Source organism: Saccostrea cucullata, unplaced genomic scaffold, assembly GCF_032062105.1.
Source record: "Saccostrea cucullata isolate Sc308-1 unplaced genomic scaffold, CSIRO_AGI_Scuc_v1 ctg337, whole genome shotgun sequence".
NCBI lineage: Eukaryota > Metazoa > Mollusca > Bivalvia > Ostreida > Ostreidae > Saccostrea > Saccostrea cuccullata.
In genome coordinates, this window is record NW_026932716.1 from 344,847 (window position 1) to 363,761 (window position 18,915).

Below are 18,915 nucleotides of genomic sequence, written 5' to 3' on the forward strand. Positions count from 1 at the left end.
GATATTTAAATTACTTCTATAATGAAATATTCTCTTTAATAATAATATTTTGAATAATTGACTATAAAGTAAATTGTTATTGTCTATTTGACAATCAATTGGATTTCATATTCCAAAATGAAGAAACACATAGAAAAAATCATAAAATGTAAGTACTCAACGTTATCATGAATTTTATCGCCAACACTTGCAACAATTACAACACGCCAGGACATGTCCGTATAATGAAACGGAGTGGATGGAGAGATCGAAAAAAATCTTTTGTCATTGGAAGAGAGTTTATCACTGTTTTCTTGCTGAAGACAAAGTTACCGTTAAGAAAATTGTATAGATAGATCAATGATACAAAAAGGTACCCAGTGCCATTATTAAAACCAAGAATAAAAATTTTTGTTTCATTTTAATTGTCATGCTTGATATTTTATTTATCATTAAGAAAAATCGATGATTTCTTTTAACTTTAATGATATTTGCAGGTTTTTGTCCAATATTCACAGACTCTGGTTATTTACACTGGAGTCCATGCAATGAAACAGGGTGTCCTAACTCATCCTACACAAGTAATACAGTCTACAAATGTAAAATCACTTTTTCTTTAAAAGAGGGGAGTATCTAAATCTTGAAATGGAAAAAAAAAATCACTTTTTGTATTTAATTAACAAAATTAACTAAGCCTCTGAAGTTATAAAACACTTTTTATATTGTTGGTTTGTCAAATTTCAAACATTTTATTTACACTCTTTGTGTCTAATTAACGATGTATTATTTATTGTAGACCGGGCATGTTTTGGTGACACGGACAAAGTCGTAACCAGTATATCAGGTTCTAGGTGAGGCTTAAAGAAATAATTTTTTTTATTAATAAAGTAAATGGAAGAATTTTTCCCTTTTATGAACTCTACTTGTTTTTTTTTTTATTATTTGTTTTTATTTGTTTGTTTTGTTTTTGTTTTTTTTTTGTTGTTGTCTCAGAAAGCAGGGCGTATTACATGATTAATAATGAAATGACAAAAATATTCTGGTCATCTACTTTCACTTTCTAAAAGTTGCTGCTTTATCAAATCCATTTTATCAGATTTTTTTCTCTTTTTTTTTAAATTAAAAGCTAGAAAAGTTACAAAAATATGAATTTGTGTATTTAACGCATATAATAGTATTCTATACAAAATTATATATGTATCTTATAGTACATGTACATTCCTGACAATTCATTGTGATATAAACTGTTAATTCTTGTTGTAACACCCATTTGATTGGATATAAAATTAAATTTAAATTGTATAACCTTTCTTGTCCACATTACAATGACATACATCAAAGATATATATCATTTCGTAAGTCTGTATGAATACTTTAAATATTGTTTCTGTTAATTTTTATGAATAGTGACGACAAAAAGACATCTTCCTTAAATTTCGGGATCGGAATTGGAGTCGTCGTTGTCCTCATTATAGTTGTTGTAGTGATTGTTTTGGCATATTGCCATCTTAGATCAAGGAGCGATGAAAGTAAGTGATCTTAGTTATTATAAGAAAGATATGGAGATGATGACGAACAGTATTCAATCTCAAAGTCCATAAAACAATACAAGACGGATATGGAGATAACGAACAGTATTCATTCTCAAAGTCCATAAAACAATTTAAAAAAAAAACAAGAGCAGAGCAAATATGGACCGCCAATTTATTTAAGGTACAAAAAGGTAAAAGAAAAAGACTTGTCATGACTGCATAAATTTCGTATATGGACAAAATTTATTAGGTTTTTAGACAATATTGACGCTTTTTTCTTACTATCAAATAATCAACATCTAAAAAAATCACTTTGATCGAGAGTTGTACCTTTTGTTTGCAAATTAGAAACAAATTGAATGTGAGGTTGAAATTAAGCGTCTGTACAATTGAATTCAATTTCTGAGATAGTAGTTATTTGTGGTTCACATTTGATACTTTTCAATTTAATAATGTATACTAAAATATAAGTTATTTCGAGACAGTTCAATGTTCACAAATAAATTCTTTGCAAACTTTCTAATTAAACCAATCAAACTACGAATTTCAAAATTCTTCGCTTTAATTTTTCATAGTTATCGAAGGCCTATACATTTTCAGATGATTTGTTATGAATTCATATTTTTTTTTAATGTTTTTAACCGCTCCCTTAGAAAGGTCCGCCTTTATATGTCTGAAGTCCGAAGTCCGCTGTTCGCTGTACGCTATTCCGCAAATGTCCAATGATGGACAAACAATTGGTATGAAAAACGTCAGTCAGCATTTGAGTCAATGATAAATTGTACTTGCTGACAAGGTTTTTGTATCGATCATAGAACATATACGAAAGACGATTTTTAAACGAGACTGTTGATATTCTTGTTTCATCAACTTGCTTGTCAATAATTTACCTCGTTATTTTGTCAACCGAAAGACATACTATTATTCTTATTGTTCAACCTAAAAAAAAATTCGTATCAGAGATGGCTTGTAGAATCTTAATGAACCTTTTATAAACAGGTCTTCTACCCCATCCAATATTCAAAGAAAAAATAAAGGAAACATTTTGATTCATATACTTAAGAACTACCGATTCAGATTCTATGAAGCATTTAAGAAAAAAGTACCTGCAGAAAAGATTCGGTGAGATTGATCAACTTGTCAATTTTGTTACGTTAACAGAAAAGTAAGATCGAGTAAGATATCCAAGTATGAAACTTTCGTGGCAGGCTCTCCTGTATCTTTTATCTCAAGTTTAAAAGGACATATCGTATCCACAAAGAAATGGAAATTAGCATTTGTTAATTGAAAATACGTTGCGATATATCTAAATGTCGAGTTGAAAGTCATAGCAAGACTTTTCTTCTTTTCACGCATAAGATTTTGCACAAATTCTGCTTCATATGAAAATAAAAATAGGTCTGCTAATAACGGAGCGCAATTGGCACTCATGGAATTCCAATAGATTGTTGGAAGATAATGGACCCGTTTTACAAAAGATCTTAAGATTTAGACCAAAATGTGATTTGGTCATAACTTTCGTATTTACTAGTATATTGAAATAGAACAGTTTTAATATTTTTAAAAGGGTATGTGGAAAGATATTTTCAGTTAGCAATTTTAAACAACTCATTAATTTTGCAAAGTTTTACATTAAAATGAAGTTTTTTGGTCTTAGTAGTAAGTTCTTTTGGGAAACGGGCTACTGGTCTCCAAAACCATATAGATACTGTCAATCAGAAACTCAAGCATCTTTCTTACGTCAACTTCAGAGTACTTGTGTGTGCATTCAGAATGTTTTTAAACAAAATTAATTGTAACAAAACTTTGCATTTTCAAAGAATGTTCGAAAATCTTTAACTTTTCTGTTTAAGCTGATCTCACCTCTGATGTTGTGGAGGTCCGTATTTGCTCTGCTTTAGTAGCAGAATTTGTACATGCAGTAATTCATATATATACAAATTTTTAGACAGTTCGTTTTGGAGTTGTTATTAAAAGCTTTTAGTTGAAAAAGGACACCTTTTATAAAAAAGAGTAATATGTTTGACGATTATATACTATATACAGAGAAATTTTCGCACGCGTTTTATTGTCGCTCCATTCGCCCTATCCTTTGCTGGGGCGAATTTAAAACGGAGAGAATTTAAAGAATACAGTATAATTTCTTATGATTGGGCGAATTTAAAACGGGACAAAATTGTTTTCAAGTGTGATTGTACACAGTTTTAACAACATTGCACAATTTATGACATCAATTACTGATGTAAGAAAAGAAGTTATTTTTCACACTTGAGTAATTTTGATAGACAGTGCCTTCCATATCTTGAACAATGAAGGATATGAAGATATCGAACAGTTATTAGTATCAAAGTCCATAAAACAATACAAATATGGACTTTGAAACATCAGAGGTTGAATCAGGTCTCATGGAGGAGTGCCCTTGCTGACTGGTCACAATCGCCCTATGCTCCTTATCATGATCGGGAAATAACGGAAACATCTGTCGTCAATTCAGTGTATAAATAATGAACTAACAATTAGTATGATAAACGTCAGTCAGCATTTGACTCAATGATAAATTGTACTTGCTGACAAGGTCATTGTATCGACCATGGAACTTATGAAATTATGACTTTAAGAATACAACTAAAAATCGGCCTTTTTTATCTCCTTATATGAACTTATTCCCCTACGTAATTTAATATATCCAGGTCTCTGTCTCCTATGACCTTCAAATCGAAACTAGTAACAATTAATTTGGCATCATAAAAAATATTCACAAAATTAATAAAATAATAAATTGACTGATTTATATTGCTTCAAAACACTTTTGAAAAGGTTATTCTTTTTATTCAAGCTGAGGACATAGTTAATGGCATCAACGTTCTCCATTCTCAAAGCATGCTTAACGTCATTGGGAAACTCGGGAATTCTGTTTCTACAGTGGGGTGGAGGATAACGTCAAATTTTGCTGAGAAGCATAATATGACTCCTGAGAAAAAGAAATACTTGGATATTTCTGAAAATTTTGCTTCTTTTACAAATAGAGTCTATTTCATTGATGGATGGTTTGGATTATGGAATGATAATCCTTGTGAAAAAGATCTCGTTTTGGAGAAATTTCGTTTGATCATTGAGTTAGCCAAGGATAAAGCGAAATATATAAAGTTCGTTATTGAGTTCCGCACTGATGTTTATCAGTCCTATAAGAAGGACTTAGAAGAGATTGGAATTTCTTTCCCTGAAAGACAAACAATATTACGTGATTCCTATTCAAAACATAAAGACACTCGAGTAAAAAGACATTTTAAGAACGTAACACGGAAATGCACTACCGATAGATGTTCTTGTAAGTCATTAAGCTCAAAAGATATAGAGTCCATTGACTTGATTGGAGGCCATCTTATAGTTGATCTTTTGGGTTTGGATCACATTATGGCACATGATTTGGTAGATTTAAACAAAGGACCACTTCAGACAATGATAGACCATTTCAAGGCACTGGATAGCGAATACAGCGATCTGTTTAAATGCATTCTTTATATTGTTTTGATTGGATTTTATAATAAGAAGAAGTTTAGATCTGATGTTGCAGACCAATTTTTAATTTCAACAAACTTCCTACAGGAAGGCATCAACCTTAATAAATATACAAAAAAAAACTCTTAAAGCTGAGGATATAACACAAATGTGGACATCAACATTAAGCGGTGATTATAACGAATCAAATGAAATCGATGTCTTTCGGCACATCTTTCTTTATATTCTGCGTTTCATGCTTGTTACAGTTTATACACTGAGAAGATGATGAGATACTGCCACCTAGATGCCATACTACAACTCGTCCGTCCAGAAGGCCAAAAATCGGCCTTTACCGTAGAAGCAAACAGAGAATTAATTTCAAGCTTTTATAAAGAAAGAATACAAGGAAAGGACTTTGAAGACCATGTAAAAGACCATCCTCTTACTGTGTTTTTTCAAACCCAGTCTTAAGGATTTTATAAGAACAATAGGATAAAAAGAAAACGTTCTTTTGATGGAGAGACGTTTATTGTGTTTTTAAAGTAAAAAAAAAGTGAATCTATTTATTGTTTAAAGTTATATTTTATCACAGTGTGAAAGGTGAAAGAGTTTTTTAAAAAGATATTATCTCAAAGTGTGAGTTAGAGAAAAAATTAAGAAATGCGGCAAACATTAATTTTACCTTCCATCGGGAAAAACTTTGTAGAAATACTTCATGAAAAAGGTTGTCATCCTGAAAGAGACTATAACTTCCAAATTCTAAACTATTCATGTGGATTGTTTTTTTTTTAAATCTTGTGCTCCTCCTGAAATTAATTCCATGAAAACAAAAGAATATGGAGTACTTTCTATGTATAATTGAAGAAAGGTCAACACTTGTATATATTTTTTATATTGTCTTTATGTTGTTTATCATTGCACAAATGTTAACTGCTTTCTACTTACATGTAATGCATTTGCAATTTGCAAATAAATCAAATAAATATTGGAAATGTTTTCAGTAGTTTTAAAATTATTTTGTCCTGCATCATATGCAAAGAATCTCGCCAAAGCAATTGTTACTTTATAACTTTCGTCATGTGATCATATCTTTGTGATTTAAATATTTTTTATTGCACATAATTTAATTAATAAGTTTGCTAAATAAAGTTGTTGTTTATATGTGTCATTTCTCATTTCTTATTATAAAAACTACTGTTTACATAAACACCAATCATTAGTATTAATGTTTGCTGTTAAGTGATACCATTGATAAACTTACATCGGACCATCACACCACACGACGTCACGGGGCTAGCAGGTCAGTTATCCACTTTGTGAGAAAAAAATGATGGGCTCCTCACGGTGTCATGTTGTGATATATGCTGTTATTTTTATTTCACAAGGTAAAAATTCTATTTTCAATCTTTTTAAAAAATCTTTTACTTTAAAACAATGCATTATCAAAAGTATCAAATTTTTTGATAGCGTGGATTGCATTTAAATTAGGCATTTTTCTTATTGTAAGTGAAGTATTTATTAGTAATATAGTTCTTTTAATTGGTTCAAGAATGAAAATAAATAAAACAAACAAATAGAAAACCTTTCGTAAGTAAGCAATACTTCTCACATTTATTTATTCACTTTGAATCTTAAACCTTTTGATATTTGTAATCGTTATAACTTTCAATGATTGAAGTCTAGATTCATAGAGTGCGCATTGTATTGACTAATTAATGAATTGTATTTCAAAAAAAGTTATACCAAGGGCAGGATAGCCAACATTTTAAGTTTTTAACTAATCAACAATTTTCAATAGCCAGTGATTACTTGGCTTATTATAATAAATCATGTACTTATTGTCAATAAAAACACCACTACAAGTTTTCCATAAAATGTTTAAACAACATCATGAATTCCGATTAATATAATCTGTTTTGTATATTTTTTATGTATAAGTATGGATTTTTTAATAAATCTTAAAGAACATATCATAATATAATTTAAATATAAATCAAACAAGCACCAATTCGCGAATTCTCGGTAAAACGGGTGATCAGGGCATGTGCTATTTTGAAACAAAAAGTAATTACTACTAAGAAAAGGAGTATAAACAGTACTATCAAACATGCAAATCATAAATGATTTTTGATAGATAAATTATGGGGGGTTTAATGTAAAATGTTTAATAGCATTTTAGATATATTTAATTAACATTTACCTCAGAAATCCCGGAACTTACGAGATATTGAGAGTCTTGCCTATTCTGTTCATTAGTACATCAGTACATCAGTACATTATAGGTCTATGCTCTTACGTGAAGTAAAACATTTCATTTTTCTCCCCTATCAGCTTTGGCCGTACCGGATGATTTAAGAACTCTCTGCCCCCGGGACATCGCTCTAGACCCACAGTATGTCTGGATACATGGCTCTGCGTGCCTCCAGATCTCCCTGGACAAGCATGACTGGCCGCACGCGCGGGAGCGTTGTCAGCGCCATGGCGGGGATCTGGTGCAGATCCGGAATGCCGACATGCAGGGTTCCATCATAGAGAAGATCAGACAGGTCCACCACCACATCAAGGAGGGCTTCTGGATCGGGGCTTCAGATCAACATCACGAGGGGAGGTGGGAGTGGGTGTCAGGTACGTTCGGTAGATGATGTTTATTCCTCCATGACACCCGATCCCACCTATGAATATTTTTGAGATCCGTGTTTAACTACTAGTATATATATATGTATATATAGAAATATTCAAATGATGTGTTGTACAATAATTAAATGTTATACGGTTAACATTGCAGGTGACAAGACAATGACCTATGATAATTGGAGCCCTCACCAGGGTCCCCACCAGACCGGCTTCCTGCTGATCCCGGGGGGAGGGACGGAGGACTGCGGACTACTCAAGGTCACAGATCATTATATGTGGCATGACTACCCCTGCCACAGCGGAATAGCATTCTTCTATCCGTACATTTGTCAATTTGGTGAGACATTATTTCGGAATATTCTAAGGCAGGAAAAAATGATAAAACCTTATGTTACGTCATCATGTTTTAGTATTACTTAAAAATGACTTATTTTTTTATGAATTCAAGATATACCACAAACAACACAAAGACCAGAAACAACACCAACTCCTAAACCAACCTCAGCAGTAACTACAACAAAACTAACAAAAACAACGACACATTCTTCAACGATATCAACTACAAAACCGAATTTTACACCAAAAGTGACAGAGTCAACATCATCAGCAACACATTCTACAAGTATTAAAAGTTCAACAACAAAAGAAGTTTCGTCTATTCCAGCAATGACAACAAAGTCTTTAACGTCAACAAAGATCACACTTCTCTCTCTATTAACATCCAAGTTCACCATGACTGAGAAAACAAATGGAATCAGTTTAATTTCGAACAAAATCACATCTGAGGGAAATCCTAAACTGACCACAGAAGAATTAGAGATACTAGTCACAGAGCAAGGTCAAACTTCAACCACGACAGCAAAGAGTGAACCAGAGGGCATGATCATTATAGGATAAAGATTGTAGAATTTTTTTCATCAAAATTTGAAAATATTAAACATCTGCACTTTTACTATGTTCTTTAGAAAACAATGTCATGCTACAAACAACAAATGAATAAAACATTTTTTCTCATCGCTTATTGAAAATGAAATGGTCATTATTGAGATACTTGGGAAAGAAATCCTAAAATAGCAAGCAATTCTAGAGATTATCACTTCTTCCTTTAAATGCTACTACATGTAAATGTCTTTAGTATGCTATCTGAAATATGGATTTCTATATCTGTGTCAGTATGTACGATATTTAGTGAAAATATATATGTAATATGAAAGCAAGTACATGTACTAAAATCCATATGAATAGCATTTCAACAACATTCACGGCTAATTTTTTTTCAATGCCAATTTTAAATGTCCACTTCCAATTTCAATTCCTTGCTCCCCTACGCCGTTACATTTTTAAATTCCATATTGGAAACCTCATTTTAAAGGTACTTGAACACAGATTTGAAGTTATTATTTTCTCTATAATATTACGACTTATATATTTTAATAGCATTTCACACAAAAATTAATTAAAAATCTTATTTCGTTTAAAAGATATTGAAATTTCAAATTTTTCGGCGGGTTTGATTGACATATCCTTGCACTCTCACAAATTTAATTTTATTCTTAATCCTTAGGAAAAGTGGCAATCTCGTTTTGTATAAAGGAAAAATTATTAATACTATTATCCAGAAAATTCAGAGTAGACACGTTCGATAGCAAAACAAACACACAATATATTGTCAGTCCGTACAGTTGTGGTAAGCAGACTGTGAACGCACCCGGTGAATTCTAAATATAAACAATATCAGAACTCGAGCCCTGTTTACAAATACTGTGTACATAACACGAGTGTGCTCGATTTGCTAAAAATCTGTACGCATCTCTTAGTTGGGAATGACGATACTTGTGAAGGTGTTTTGCTTTCTAACATTTCTACTCTGAATGAAATTATTTTTCTTGATAAAAGTTTTAATATTTCTCATTAAAACACATCAAAATTGCCACTTTTCCTAAGGATTAAGAATAAAGTTAAAATTTGTGAAAGTGCATTTAAAGTTTTAATAACTTTTAAATGAAATAAGATTTTTAATTAATTTTTGTGTGAAATGCTATTAAATTATATAATTCGTGATATTATACAGAAAAAATGAGAAAATATTAACTTCAAATCTGTGTCCAAGTACCTTTAAGGAAATAAAAATGATTTTTTTTCTGTGTATATAAATAAACTTGATTGTACACTAAAACGAAATTTTAAAAAAATCCATGGTTGCTTTACAAATTAAAAATTTCAATAAGGAACACAAGGTGGATGTGAATGGTTGAAAAGGGATGCTTACTCTTCAATTATTGCACCGAATTATACCTCTAATGTTTCTGAGGTTCGCATATGCTCTTCCCCCAGTTTGTATTGTGAAACATATGGAGATAACGAACAGTATTTAATATCAAAAGCCCATGAAACAATACAAAATAAGAGCAGACCAAACACAGATCTCTAAGACATTGGAGGTGGGATAAGGTGCCATGGAGGAGTAAACATTCCCTTCCAACAGGTCACACCCGCCATGTGATCATTATCATAATCGGGAAAGAACGGAAAATCGTATTTAATTCAGCGTAGAAATAATAAACTAAAATAAGTATAAGGAATGTCAGTCAGCATTTGATTCAATGATAAATTGTATTTGCTGACAAGGTCATCGTATCGACCATAGAACTTATGAAATGATGATTGAAAATTATACTGTTGAAATTCTTGTTTCATCAGCTTGTTTGGCAATAATTTACCTCATTTCAGAAATTGTTCACAAGAGCACGTAGAGCATGTTCTTGCTTATCGAATCAACTGAGAAATATGAACTCAATATGAAGGTGATGAAGGCATCTTGCTGCATAAGAAGGGGCCTTTGACGATAGAAAAGTTAAAGTCATCATTTTTATCATAGAGCTTTGTTGTTAAATAACCATTAACGTTTTAAGGAAATATCAAAATATGAAATAGATGTGTCAGTCTTTGTGGTCTCTTTTATCTCAAACTCTGGAATATATATATAAATACCAAGTGTTTTTTTTTCTTTTTATGTACACAATTTTGCAGAATTTTTTCTTCATATTAATTTCAAAATAGATCTGCTTATAACGAGGCGTAATTGGTTCCCTTGGGGATTCAAGTTGATTGTTGGAAGACCTTGTCTCCAAACATCACATACTGCACATAGATACTGCAAATAAAAAAAACTCAATCTTTTTTTTTATGTCAACTTCAGAGTACTTGTGTGTATAATCAGCAGAATGATTTTTAAAAATAATTTTGCAAATGACCAATGACAAGGTAAGTAAATTTACGAGTTCCAGTTACGAGTTGTTTCTGTGAGCTTCTGAGCTTGATAACTGTCTAGTACACTGTATGCCCATATGTCATTTGTGAAGTTTTGTGGTGTTACATTGAACTTTGAAATCACCAGAGGTAGGATCTGACGCCTGTTTAACAGTACAGACACCCGAAAATGCATTTGAACAATCTGGATCCCACGAGTTCACATCCCCTATCAAAACGCCTGATTTGTAGAATAGCGGTAAAGTTAATAATTGCGCTTAAAATAACGCATTTTACTCAAAGGAACCAATTTTTTTCTAAAAAACAATTGTCTGATAAAATTAACCTACAATCTTTAGGGTATTGTTCCTACTATACGTTTTTTTAGAAGATTATAAATCAAAATAAATTCAATTAAAAAACGGAACTTTTTGTTTTTATTTTTAACACTTTTTTATTTTGCGTTCACGGTAGCTCAGTCGGTGGAGCACTCGCTTCGTGATCAGAAGGGCTTGATTAGAACCTGGGTCGCGACTGACCTAAGTCGATAAAAAATTGGAAGCAACTCTTTCTTCGTCATGTGCTCGGCATTTTGAAGTGAAATTTGCGGATCCTTCGATTGAGAACTTAAAAACTGAAGCCCCAAGTGTTATGACAGACGTTGGTACGACAAAGATCCCTCAATGCTCAATGACCCCTAGTGCGAAGTAAAGGCAAAACAAGAGGCACATGGGCCACATCGCTCACCTGAGTAGCTTGGGTGATGCAGTTCTTTATCAGATTCCCCCACTTGCTATACTTATCACTCCACTCCCCCTTCCCTTTTATGATTTTAAAACTTTAGAATCTACACTACCCGAGGATTTTATACTTTTATTAAAGTTTCAGCTTTCCTAGCCCAGTGGTTCTTGAGAAGAAGAATTTTAAAGATTGTTCTATATATTTCTATGTAAAACATGGATTCCCTGTTTTGGTCCCGCTTTACCCACGGGGGTCATGATTTAAACAATTTAATATCTACACTATCCAAGGATGTTTCCACATAAGTTTCAGCTTTCCTGCTCCGAAGAACCAAGAGAAGCACATTACCCCCCCCCCCCCCCTCCATCCCCATTTTGTGTTCTGGATTTTAATTGAGCTACTTGTATGTGTGAAGATTTATAAAATATACAGAGTAAAAAAAACCTTAATACTTTTGATAGCAGAATCCAACCTCGTTCAGGACACTTGCACCTGTTTGAAAACAACTTAAATTTCTTTTGATTCGCTTAAATAATAAGACTATAAACATTTATATTGGAAGTTTACTTAAATACAAATTTAATATTACTTGTTGCTAAAATGTTTGTTGATCGACTATCGTTCCTTTTTCCTATTTTTTTTATTTATAGTCCTCGAAGATTACGGATTTTCAACTTTCATTTTCGAATCTTTAATCAATATTTTCACATTTAAAACCAAGTTAATGCACAAGTTTAAAAATAGACAAACGTAAATTCCTACTCTAATTTTAAAACACCAAGTTGTTCAGTCTTATTTCGTGTGACACTCGTTCTTTGATTATTTCTTTTTATGGATTGGGCCATTTTAGTGTAAGTATTACCTTAAAAGTTATAAAAGATTAAATAATAAACATAAGCTATCAACAAATGACTTAAAACTGAGTTTAATTCTACTTTTGATTTATCAATTCCTAAAATAGGCCGATTATTTGATGATTTATAACTGTTAGATAACATTTTTCCTTTAATATTTCTTTTAGTAAATAAACGTATAAAGTATCAAAATTAAAAGAAATCATATAAAACAGATCTTTTACGAAGGAGAAAAAGGATATTAAGTAAAACTTATCTAACTTTATTTTATCAATCACCATTCATTATACTAATTTCTTATTTTTTATCACAATTTTAATTAATTCATTTGATACATGAGCGGCCAAAGAGACAGATAATAATATGATAAACATCAATGTGTTCTTAGAATTGTAATATTTTCTTAGACAACTTCCAATAATCTCCGTTGAAGGTATGAATTAAATATTATAATTTATGTACTGAACAAAAAAGAAAGGTATAGTAGAAATTATTTTTTTTTTATTGAAAGGTATAGAAACATTATTTGGTTATAATAACAAGATACCACTGTCTGACAATATTCTTTTTAAAAATGTTATTTTAATGCACACATGGGTTGAGAAGAGATCTTTGGTCTACCCTGGGGTTTTAATTGCATTGCAAAAGTCAATATCCTGTACGAACACCGCCTGCGCTAAACACTGCGACACATCTGCGACGCATAGAGGATACATGTTTCTCGCATAATCACCAGTATAAGATTGACTTGTCCGATGTGAGACAGCAGTGTGAGATTTTTCTGTCTTACACTGTGTATTACTACGCCACGAACGATAACGTAAACATTCCGTCATTATATAAAGAAATTGTAACAATGTAAAAAAAAATATAACACAAAATTAAACTGTTGTCATTTAACTTATCAATATTAAACTTATTTTCATTCAAAATATTGTCGTATTTTCACTTTTTTAATGGCACTATTTTTAGATCGCGGAATGATTCTTCTTTTACGCTGTCGGAGAGATAAGTTTTTTATCTTTCTGATTAATTTACACGGACTGAAAATTATTTTACCAGTTTACACTACGTGTAAAGCATTTTAAGGTATGTTCTCTCCGATGGTGCATTCAGATTTTTAATTAGATTGAAAATTAAAAATATTTTTCTAGCCCCATCATGGCGACGTCATTGATAGGCCGTAATATTGCAAATTATGCGAGAAAAATAATCATTCATTACATACTCGTGTGGGAATAGTGAAATTCCACCTCGGGGCCAAGATTCACGGTCTAGGACTCGGCAAAGCCTCGTCCTAGACTGTGAATCTTGTCCCCTCGGTGGGATTTCACTATCCCACACTCGTAGTAATGAATGATTCTATTAACATATCGTCGAATCACGTGTCCTGGGATATTAATCCTTTCCTGATCTAGTCGCCAGTTCAAGAGACTTTGTGGCTGGGGTCTTTGTATCCCTACTTTACTACCCAACTCATCCAAAACATATTCAATTTGCGAGAGATCCGGAGATTTTACCGGCCTGTTAAGAACATCTACATTGTTTTAAGTCATAAAATCTATGGTTGTTTGAGCCGTGCGTGCTGTTGCGTTTTCCTGCTGAAATGTTAAACCAGGACAATTGTTGCGAAGATACGTTAGTGCAACTAGAGTGAGAATTTCATCTCTGTATCTTTGAGCCGTCGACGAACCCTTCACTAAAACAGGCTGTTTCCTCCACGAATTCCTCCCCAAACCATTATACTACAACACCAGAATCTGTCTACTTCCGTCACACAACAACCAGCATTACGTTCTCCACGTCTCCTCCAGACACGGGTTCTTCCATCGGCAAAATTCAAATTAAACGAGACTCATAACTGAAAAGTTCTTTGAACTAGTCTTGCGATCGAAAGCGCAAGTGATGCTGTGACCAATTTCTTGTGCCGATTATCTTTAAAGCATTGTGAGAAGAATATACCGCAGTTAAATTTTTATCGCAATCGAATTTGACGGTCCTCACTTAGGGTGGTAGCTCTATGTCTTCCATTGTGGGGCCGGTTAACACTAGATCCAGTGATCTTGAATCGTTTCCAGAGAAAGCTAATTGTCTTTTGAGTCGTTCATGAGTCGCTGCTACAGCGTTTTGGGACATGCCTGCTTGGAGCATCCCTATGGACGTTCACTTTTATTTTTGGACAATCAGGGCATTTTAAAAAAACGCAGAAATCTAACCAAATATTAGATTTTCCTTGAGGACTAAAGCCATGGATTTTCTGCGCTAAGAATTGTACGGATGGGAAATGGAGATAACGAACAGTATTCAATCTCAACGTCCATTAAACAATATACAAAATAAGAGCAGAGCAAACACGGACCTCTGAAACATCAGAGGTGGGATCAGGTGCCATGGAGGAGTGAGCATCCCCTGCCGACCGGTCACACCCGCCGTGTGCTCGTTGTCATGATCAGGAAATAACGGAAAAAAATCCGTCGTCAATTCAGTGTATAAATAATGGACTAACAATTGGTATGAAAAACGTCAGTCAGCATATGACTCAATGATAAATTGTATTTGCTGACAAGGTCATTGTATCGACCATAGAATTTACGAAATGATGACTTAAAACGAGACTGTTGATATTCTTGTTTCATCAACTTGCTTGGCAATAATTTACCTCGTTTAAGAAATTGTTCATACGTAGAGCACGCTCTTGCGTATCGAATCAACTGAGATATATATACTCCGTATGCAGGTGATGAAGGTATATTGCTGCATAAGTAAGGGAAGTTGACGATAGAAAACTTAAAGTCATCACGTTTATCATATAGCTTGGTTAGATTACCATTAGTGTCTTTTTCAAGTAAAATATCTAAGTATGAAGCAGAAGTGTCGGACTCTGTGGTATCTTTTATCTCAAGCTCACCAGGATATATCGTATCGACGTAGGAATGGAAATTATCATTATTAATTGACAATACGTCGTCGATATATCTAAATGTCGAGTTGAAGGCCACAGCAAGTGTTTTCTTCTTTTCATGCATAAGATTTTGTATAAATTCTGCTTCATATGAATATAAAAATAAGTCTGCTAATAACGGAGCGCAATTTGTACCCATGGGAATTCCAATAGATTGTTGGAATACCTGGTCTCCGAAAACCACATAGATATTGTCAATCAGAAACTCAAGCATCTTCTTGATGTCAACTTCAGAGTACTTATGTGTGCAATCAGAATCTGTTTTAACAAAATAATTTTTCAAATGACCAATGAAGAGGTAAGTAAATTTACGAGTTCCATTTTTGTTGAAGAAGCAGCTGTCAATGATATCAAAAAGCCTGGATTTTAATTTGTCGTGGGGAATCGTTGTGTATAAAGTTGAAAAGTCGTAAGTTTTTAAGCTGTTGATTTTTGTGAAGTCTTGTGATTTCAAATTGTCCAAAAGGTCTTTAGAATTTTTAAGTATCCACATCTGATTTACACCACTTCTTGAGTATATAGTTGCACAGTACTCTTGAAGTTTTTCCTTCACTACTGTCAATATTTTAGTGAGAAGTAACGAAAGAGGCTTGGTTGAACATTTACTGGAACCTGCGATGTATCTTTGTTTGTAAGGATTCTTATGAAGTTTCGTGGTCTGGCTTTTTGGCGCACATGCTTTTACTTATTGTATTCCCTAAGAGGTAAAAGGTGTTACGCTTGAATGATCAGGATTTTTTTTATCACAATTGACTGTCGGTTATTGCAGCCCGGAGGACCGGGCTGCTCTGTACATATAAGTTTAAGTGTTGGTGTATGGGGATTGGGATGGGAGTAGTTATTCAGAATTAAAGGTTTTCTAAACATTGTAAAGATTATTAATCAGAATGTTCTTTCCCTTTACAAATTACGAGATACATAATATATTTACTTCCATAAAGTGAATCTGTAAATATATATTTTTTTCATATTTAATTAATAAAGTTGCTTATCAATTACTATCGAAAAAAAGACAGGTACCTTTTTTTAGAGTATTGAATTTTATCTCTCGCATAAAAACGTACTACATGCACAGTTCGTGTTTTATACTTTGAAATTGAAAAATGATAATTTTTTGAATATATGTGATGCATGTGTTTAACTTCAATTTATATTTTATGCAGCCAACATTTACTTGAAGAATTGATCAAGTTTAAAATGGTATCGTTTTTGTTTGATTTTTATCCGACTATAAGTTTTCTAAATATTGGCGACTATCGTCTCCATCAATTAGACGCTCGCCTTTTCACACACATTGAAGCGGTTTGATGATCAAGATTCATTTCCTTAGTTTACTTTATATATTTTCCGGGTGACAATTGATGGTTACATCAATGTTTTCTTGTGTCTCCTATATAGGACGTTTTATTGTAAACCTTTACTTTCAAATTGAAGAACAACAAAATATTTTCAGATATATACCTTTTTTTGTTCAGTATATAATGTAAACATTTCTTTCGTTTTAGTTAAAATACCAGATATATAGAATGACTGGTTTTCAATTAAGTTCGCCTTTCATTATTGCGCTGACCTTATTTCACCTGATAGGTAAGTATTTGTTATTCTCAACTACAAATGTCTAGTAATACTGTAACGAGAAAAATACTTTCAGAGTCTTGTATCACCTGATTCGTTATTGATTTTGTCTGTTATAAAAAGGTTACGGTTACAAACTTTGATCGATATAACAGAAATGATAAAATACAAAATATGTTAAGAAAAGAATATCGAGATAACAAACATTATTCAATATCAAAGTCCATAAAACAATACAAAATAGGAGCAGAGCAAACACGGACCCCCGAAACATCAGAGGTGGGATCAGGTGCCATGAAGGAGTGAACATCCCGTGCTGACCAGTCACACCCGCCGTGCGCTCCTTGTCATGATCGGAAAATAAAGGGGAAAAAACTGGCGACAATTCAATGTACAAACAATGGACTAACAATTATATTAGTGTGAAAAACGTCAATCAGCATTTGACTTAATGATAAATTTAATTTGCTGACAATGTCATTGTATAGATAAAAGAACTTGCGAAATGATGACATTGAACGAGACTGCTGATATTCTTGTTTCATCAATGTCAATAATTTATCACGCTTAAGAAATTCTTCATACGTAGAGCATGCTCTTGCGTATCGAATCAACTGAGATATATATACTCCGTATGCAGGTGATGAAGGAATATTGCTGCATAAGTACCGAAGATGAGGAAAGAAAAGTTAAAGTCATCACGATTATCATATAGCTTGGCTGTTAGATTACCATTAACTCCTTTTTAGTAAAATATCCAAGTATGAAACAGATGTGTCAGACTCTGTGCAATCTTTTATCTAAAGCTCTCCAGGATATATCGTATTGTTTAAGTTTTGTTTAAAATCTCGTTTAAATTCATCATTTCATAAGTTTTGTGGTCGATACAATGATCTTGTCAGCAAATAAAGTACCGACTAGACCCAACCTAACACAAAGCAGTCTCAGAGCAGTCCCCATGCTAAAGCTCTCCCACAGCGGTCTCAGAGCAGACCTACAGCGGTCCCAGAGCTGTCCTACAACAGTCCAAGAGTAGTCCTACAGCAGTCGCAGAGCTATCTAAAGCAGTCTCAGAAAGCAGTACCATCAGTCCCAGTGGACTGGTTTATTAATTAAATGAGCGGAGCTAACTCAGAAATGAGATTTCAAATAAACAATGGAACTATAAAAGGTAGTTGAAATTGATTCTGGGTAGTATGCCAGGATCCCACTTCTGATGTTTCGGAGGTCCGTGTTTGCTCTGCTACTATTCTGTATTGTTTTATGGACTTTGATATTGAATACTGTTCGCTATCTCCATATCCTTCATGTATACCTTTTTATGTATCGACTCGATATACTCCAGTGAACTTGACATAAAAGAGACCATAAGAAGGATATGGAAATAACGAACAGTATTCAATCTCAACGTCCATTAAACAAATATACAAAACAAGAGCAGAGCAAACACGGACCTCCGAAACATCAGAGGTGGGACCAGGTGCCACGGAGGAGTGAGCACCCCCCGCCGACCGGTCACACCCGCCGTGTGCTCGTTGTCATAATCAGGAAAAAACGGAAAAAATCCGTGGTCAATTCAGTGTATAAATAATGGACTAACAATTGATATGAAAAACGTCAGTCAGCATTTCATTCAATGATAAATTGTATTTGCTGACAAGGTCATTGTATCGACCATAGAATTTACGAAATGATGACTTTAAACGAGACTGTTGATATGGAATGTTTACTCCTACACCTGATCCTACCCCTGGATTTTCCTGTATACGTACATTACCCTGTTTACAAATGAATACAGTTCACGGAGATTTCTGATATTGATCACTGTTTGTTGTTTTAATTTTTTCACTTCTTTTTCCCCATACTAGGTTAGCATATCAGCTAAATA

General features: G+C 33.1%; 2 protein-coding genes across 4 annotated transcripts in view; both read left to right on the forward strand.

Moving 5' to 3' along the window:
• LOC134235891 (uncharacterized) overlaps positions 1-18,915 on the forward strand; it is an 88,955-nt gene that overhangs the window by 59,883 nt on the left and 10,157 nt on the right. The window contains exons 1-2 of one of the 3 annotated variants that reach the window (XM_062718067.1): positions 12,430-12,487; positions 16,958-17,039. The exons of 1 other annotated variant lie outside the window; for it this stretch is intronic. In XM_062718067.1, the coding sequence (XP_062574051.1) occupies positions 16,979-17,039 (61 nt within the window). In that variant the 5' untranslated portion in view covers positions 12,430-12,487; positions 16,958-16,978. Of the gene's footprint in view, positions 1-476; positions 579-12,429; positions 12,488-16,957; positions 17,040-18,915 lie in introns of those variants that run through there. One more of the 3 variants, XM_062718068.1, reaches the window with a different exon arrangement.
• On the forward strand, positions 6,274-8,659 carry LOC134235893 (mucin-3B-like). The gene is made up of 4 exons (XM_062718070.1): positions 6,274-6,397; positions 7,344-7,637; positions 7,798-7,983; positions 8,095-8,659. Exons 1-4 carry the CDS (start codon positions 6,340-6,342, stop codon positions 8,541-8,543), a joined length of 987 nt encoding a protein of 328 aa, XP_062574054.1. The 5' UTR covers positions 6,274-6,339; the 3' UTR covers positions 8,544-8,659.

What these genes read in the sequence shown, in the direction of transcription:
- LOC134235893 (XM_062718070.1), top strand. Translation starts at nt 6,340, where the DNA reads ATGATGGGCTCCTCACGGTGTCATGTTGTGATATATGCTGTTATTTTT. An exon ending in GAGGTGGGAGTGGGTGTCAG is followed by an intron (nt 7,638 to 7,797) that starts GTACGTTCGGTA and finishes TTAACATTGCAG; the next exon opens with GTGACAAGACAATGACCTAT. An exon ending in TCCGTACATTTGTCAATTTG is followed by an intron (nt 7,984 to 8,094) that starts GTGAGACATTAT and finishes TATGAATTCAAG; the next exon opens with ATATACCACAAACAACACAA.